General features: G+C 44.4%; 1 protein-coding gene across 3 annotated transcripts in view; it reads right to left on the bottom strand.

Moving 5' to 3' along the window:
• Window positions 1–4,062, bottom strand: part of fndc5a (fibronectin type III domain containing 5a) — a 51,538-nt gene extending 47,476 nt beyond the window's left edge. Inside the window, exons 1-3 of one of the 3 annotated variants that reach the window (XM_005738937.1) lie at window positions 3,999–4,062; window positions 1,487–1,776; window positions 429–703 (exon numbers count right to left, since the gene is read on the bottom strand). In XM_005738937.1, coding sequence (XP_005738994.1) covers window positions 429–486 — 58 coding nt within the window. In that variant the 5' untranslated portion in view covers window positions 487–703; window positions 1,487–1,776; window positions 3,999–4,062. Of the gene's footprint in view, window positions 1–428; window positions 1,218–1,486; window positions 1,777–3,998 lie in introns of those variants that run through there. The other 2 variants (XM_013912362.1, XM_013912361.1) reach the window with 2 other exon arrangements.
• Window positions 4,063–5,720: the final 1,658 nt, after the last annotated feature.

Genomic DNA, 5,720 nt, shown 5'->3' with positions numbered 1-5,720 from the left:
ACACACACACACACACACACACACACACACACACACACACACACACACACACACACACACACACACACACAGACAGAAGCATAGTTTAGCCCCACTGTGTCTGGTGATGTGGATCCCTCACCACCACTAACTGTAGCATGTTTAATTAGACCACCGCACAGAAATGCATGTATTGTCTTACAAACACAGCGTTTCCCACAAACACACCAGACTACGCAGCGTCTCACAATAGCAACACCACCACCAACAACACTGAATTAAATCTGAAGCCCAGCACCAGCAGCATTTCTCTCACACAGATGCCGATAGAGGAATTATTCCATGGTTCGTTTAGTTGGAAGAAAATAGAGATAAAAGCCACTCTGGAAGGTGCTGCTGCGCTGAAATTCGCGGAACATCTTTGTAATTGCACACAATCGTAAACTTACCCGCTGTGACCAGAGAGACGCCGAGAGAGCTCAGGACGAGCAGGAAAATTCTCTCCATGTTTCTAACGCCAAGAGGACGCGCGGTCCCATGCACTCTGGCCAGGGGAGCCGTGTTAACCGCCGCGTTGTGCTGCTTGGCATTCACGTCAGTTCGTGCGTGTCATCTCGACTGGAAAGGCGACAACGGCGCTCTGTCCGCGGGCTTTTCAGCACCTCGGACAGCGCTTCGGCAACACCTCCGCTCACTCGGCACCCTCCAACCTCAGACCAGCAACCTGCAAACAGCAGGTGAGCTTCATCATCGATGCGTCGTCGATCCTCCAACTGTGCTCCCAAATCCTCTCAGATCTGCTTCTGCTGCTGCTGCTGGTGGTGGTGCTCAGCACCGCTCAGCTGCTGCAGACACAGTGAAACGTGCTGGCTTTGTATATGAGCGCCTGGACTGTCCCTGCCCGCCACACTGACTCCAGCGAGAGAGAGCGAGGCTGCAACCCCCCCAAGGACCCCCCGGCTGCGACAATAACAGCGAAAAAGTCAAGAAATGTCCAAAAACTACAGTTCAGCTTTGATGTTTTTCTGTAACACTCACTCACCGCTTCTCCTCCTTATGACATTAAAAATAATAAACACCCGCCTTCTTCCACCCCCAGTAACCCACCCTCCACGCCTCAGAGCCCAGCAGCAACACCACGCTTTAAAGACCGACTTCTCCCAGGCCTCCGAGAGCGAGCACAGCTGATCGACTTGTCACCAAAAGCCTCTCCTCTCTCTCATCCACAGCTTCAGTTGCCCACTCCTGCACTGTGAATTACTGCTGCCCACTCATCGATTAAATATGCATCCACTGGCCCACGCAAACAGTTGCAAAGACAAAGTCTCAGCGGAGCCGCTTTGAATCCTTTCCCCACCACTTCAAAAACAAACACGTGCCTCTCGACTTTACCACTGAGTTGACATCCTCACCACCATTACCTCCGCCACCGCCTCCACTCCCTCCCGTATTCGGCTCACGTTGTTTCAAAGCGAGCAGAGAAGTGGAAAAAAGTCTGCATAATTACCTCAGATGTTTTCCCCTGCAGCGCGATGTGGACTTGAAGCTTTCCGGGATGTTAGTTTGCGTGCGTGGAGGGGAGGGGAGTGTCAGTCCCGAGTCAGGAGACCGGCACTGTCCCCTAGCTGTGTCCCCAAGAAATGTTTTCTTTACCCCGCTGTGCACCTCGATTCATAGCCCGCTTCCTCTGACGTGCTTCACAGCAACACTGCTGGTGGTGGTGGTGGAGGTGGAGGGGTTATTGTGCTGCTTTTTATGCATGCTTCACTCCTGTAGGCTACTGCTCTCCCCCTCCATCTAATATGTGAGTGAGAGAGAGGAAGAGAGTTTGTAAGGAGACAGGGGAAATATAGGCTCCATCCTCACCAGCATAATGTATCTGCACAGCATGTGGTGGAAGAGGTATTCACATTTCTCAAATACACCGAAAACACTCCAGAGCAAGTAGAAGTACTGCGTTAAACGTGCTACTAAAACTGCTCTTTAATATATGAAAGCTCACAAGTATCAATCAAATCATTCCTCCTGTTTGGCTGTCAGCAGCGACTCTGCTTTTGGTTTTGGTTAACTCTCATCACCTTCAAGCTTTCAGATTTGACCATGCACATCAAGAAATTATCCTCAGGTCAAGACAAAAAAAGAAAAGAAAGACAGCCTTAGGACAGATGCATCCGTCATGTTTGGAACTGAAGAAAACAATGCCACTCTGCTAACAGCATAAGTATTAGAAGTGGTATTAATTGTGCCATGTAGAGCTTGGTAGTGGGTCCATGCAGAGCACCACCCCTGACACCCTGATGTTTTTCCTTTTCAGTCTGAATGTGTTGCATTTGCATTGCTTTCATGCAAAAGTGGCGTTTTAAGGAAAAAAAAAGGTATAAATCTACTTTAACTGCAGACAGATGCAGCTAACAGCTTGTGAACACAGCATGTTCTCATTTAGCGGTTTAGAAGTCAGATTTTTTCCCCCTCAGAAGCTGGTGGAGACTTTCCCTCAGTATTGTTGCTGGTGACAATATTCAGAGTAAAAATATTAATTATGCAGAACTATAGATGGTGTAAAAGACCGATGTAGCTTCTGGGCCTAAAAGTGAAGCTGGCGTTTTGAAGCCGCATTCTTTTAAAGGACACCTGTGACAGCAAAAAGACTTCTGGTCCTCTAAAAATCTTAGTGAAAATGACCCTCAGCCCTGACCTCTGTAAACACTTTCCTAATGAGTTTATGGTCTTAGTCACTTATTTCTGACCACCTCCTCCTCAGCACCTCCTTCAGCTCTTCTGGGGAGACACTGTGACATCCCTAAACCAGCTGCGTCTGACCTGGGACCTCCTCCAACTGGATGAGCCTGAAGCACTTCTGTGGGTCATAATGAATGTTCCCATCTTCTGGCAAAGGTACATCACTGGGAACTAATTGTTTCATGGCTCTCACAATATCACATTTCCATTTATTATCAGGGCTAAAAATAATAACCTATCCATTATGCATGCATAGAAAAATAATCTTGAACTTTTTCTCTTTGCTTGCAAATTAATTACACTTTATTTTTTCATATATTATGGTTGCCATCAATATCTGGATGCTCCCATACCATTCATTCTGCTAAAGTAAGCAGTAATGAAAGCTGTCATTTCTCCTCTAATGCAGAGATATAAGGTGGCAGCAAACAGAAATGGGCTTCAGCTTTTCACAACCTCCGGAACCAGTTTTGGACATGCTCCAGTCCTCCCATTTGGAGGTCAGAAAATTAACCACTCTGCACTGACAGCTTCTGATCGATCAAAATTAACAGAGCAACATTTGGCTCTAACAGTTTTTCATCAGACTCACTCAGATTAAGACACTGTTGTGGCAAATATGTCACATGACCTGAAATGGTTTATTTGGCAAGCAGCAGCAGAGGGGAAACAAAGCAGGTCAGGTGGTTTTGTGCTTGTTCTTCTCATTTCTAGAAGATAAAATATCACCAAAGTTACATGTGTTCAGTTTTTTTAATTGTGAAAAAGTTGGTAAGATTCAAAAAGGCCACTGGCTGTAAGTTTGGGGTTTACAGAGACATGCTCAGGCCACTGAATTGGGGTCAAACTGAAGCGTGAAAGGATCCCTCAGGGCAAAGACATGTCCTAACTGAAAGAGGACTCGGAGAAAGGAAGACACACTATGAACCAGAAGCACAAATTGGATGACAGGGGAATTTTTCCACCTGGACACAGTACTATTTATAAAGTATTATAGCCCAGCAAACATAGCTAAAGCAACAACGTTACCTCCTGCTTTACGAAGGCAAAAACTGAACTGCTTATGGATGGATGTACAAGTCCATCAAGTCTAACAAGGTCATCCAGGTGATGCCAAAGACAGACTTTTATTTTGAAACAATTTTTCAAACAAACAAAGGTTCAGCTGACGGCTACTTGGTGCTGAAATGTTTTCTGGGATGTTTCTGTGTTAAAGTGATTTCTAACCCAATTTAAGTTGTTTTTTTGCGTGTAGTTGTTTGTTCTTTGTGTTTACTCACCCCATGTCCTTTTTCAGGTCCAGCCCACTGTCTGATTACCTGCTCTGTCCTAATCTGCTCCACCTGTGTCCAATTGCTGGGTGGAGCCTCTCTCTGTTGAGAATCTTGGTTTTTGCCACTACTTGCAAAACTGGCCTGAACTCTGCTTTACCTGAAGTTTGAGTAAAGTTTGCCAGCTTTCACTTGAGGCCTGTCCTGTGAAACAGGATTTTATCTTATCCAGGTAACTCCAGGTTTAATCTCAGGTTTTCAGTACTACAGAGGTGGATCACTTCTTGCTGGGGTAGATGACCGCAAATGTTCTAGGTTGGAGGTCAACAGGTTTAAAACCACCACCTGTTGATGGATCAGCCAGTCATTGTTGGAAGCATGTGAAGTCTTTGTTTTTTTCCCAAATGAGCCACAACTTTATTCCCTGAGTTTTTCCCCTCACATTGGCTGCAAACCATTTTTTTTTCAAAACAGTTTTATTGTTCAGTAAGCATTAATATATCCCTTAACATCATCTTTGATGCATGTTTTTCTACATGATCACTGTTGCTTTTTCTCCCTGAAAACCCCAATTAATTGCACAATATAATTTAAAGCAATAAATTGCAAAATAAATACAATAAAATGAAAAAAAAGTCAACTGTAGCAAAAATGATCCAGAAGGCGTCAGAAGGTTCAATAAGAACTAAATTTTCAAATAATGTAAATTTTCTGCTAATTATTTGGTGGTTCAGACTTTAAGGGTTAAGACTGTAAAACAGGTCACCTGTTTATACCATAATGATAGGACACCTCAGTAGTAGCACAGGCCTCAGGTGTCCAGAGTCATGTCTTTGATGCACTTCGTTGTGTAATAATACTGGATGGTTATATAAGCCTGCAAGCATGTGAAACGCACACAAACATGACTTTCTGGCTGATGACAGAAAATGTGCTGCTTAATGGAGCACACATAACGCACACACAGCTAAGGCAAACTGACTTAATGAATCTGAAGGCCAGGCAGCACGTTGACTGTACTGTCAACAGTTTCCACAACCCCGGGAACTCCCAGGGATCTCTGAAAGTCTTGGCCCAACAAACCATTAATAGTCTTTATATTCAGCACTCAGCAAACACACAAAGGACTCAGCCCAGGCGGGTAATTTGCTCCTGGAAATTGGCCTCGCTGATACCTTACAGTCTTCGACATTAAACGCAGATCAAGCAGAAAATCAGCAATAAATCTGACGTCTTTATGGACATTGTAGTTCATCTTTGCTACCGTGAGCTTCAGCCCAGTGGAGGGAGACGTTGTTTATCTGTGTGTGTGCGTGTTTGTGTTTGGTCAGGGGGAAAGGATTTGCTTGGTCTCTGTAATCATTTTTCAAAATGGAGAGCAGGGGGCATGAAGTGGAACGCTGGTATGAAGTTATAGAGGTTATGCACAGCTTATCCAGCTCTTTGATGTGTCCCATCCCCCAACGCTGATTTTACGACGGTCAGTGCCTAACGCGAGTCTCCTGCTTATATAAGAATAAAAATAATGGTCTCAAACAAGTTAGCTAGACTTTACTGACAGTGATGTAAAGTATTTCAAATGACCCAAAGATTCAAGCGATAAAGAGATTAGAGCAAAACTTTGTACCTACATATATAATTAAGAATAGAATAGAAGATCCAGATGCAACAGGCTCTTTAAAGCAGGCACAGGTGAAGTAAATGGTTTGTAATCATGAATAAAACTCACCA

This window comes from Pundamilia nyererei, unplaced genomic scaffold (assembly GCF_000239375.1).
Source record: "Pundamilia nyererei isolate P.nyererei 1_Seehausen unplaced genomic scaffold, PunNye1.0 scaffold00088, whole genome shotgun sequence".
NCBI lineage: Eukaryota > Metazoa > Chordata > Actinopteri > Cichliformes > Cichlidae > Pundamilia > Pundamilia nyererei.
Note: the sequence above shows the minus strand (reverse complement) of the source record. Positions and strands in the feature narration are given on the sequence as shown.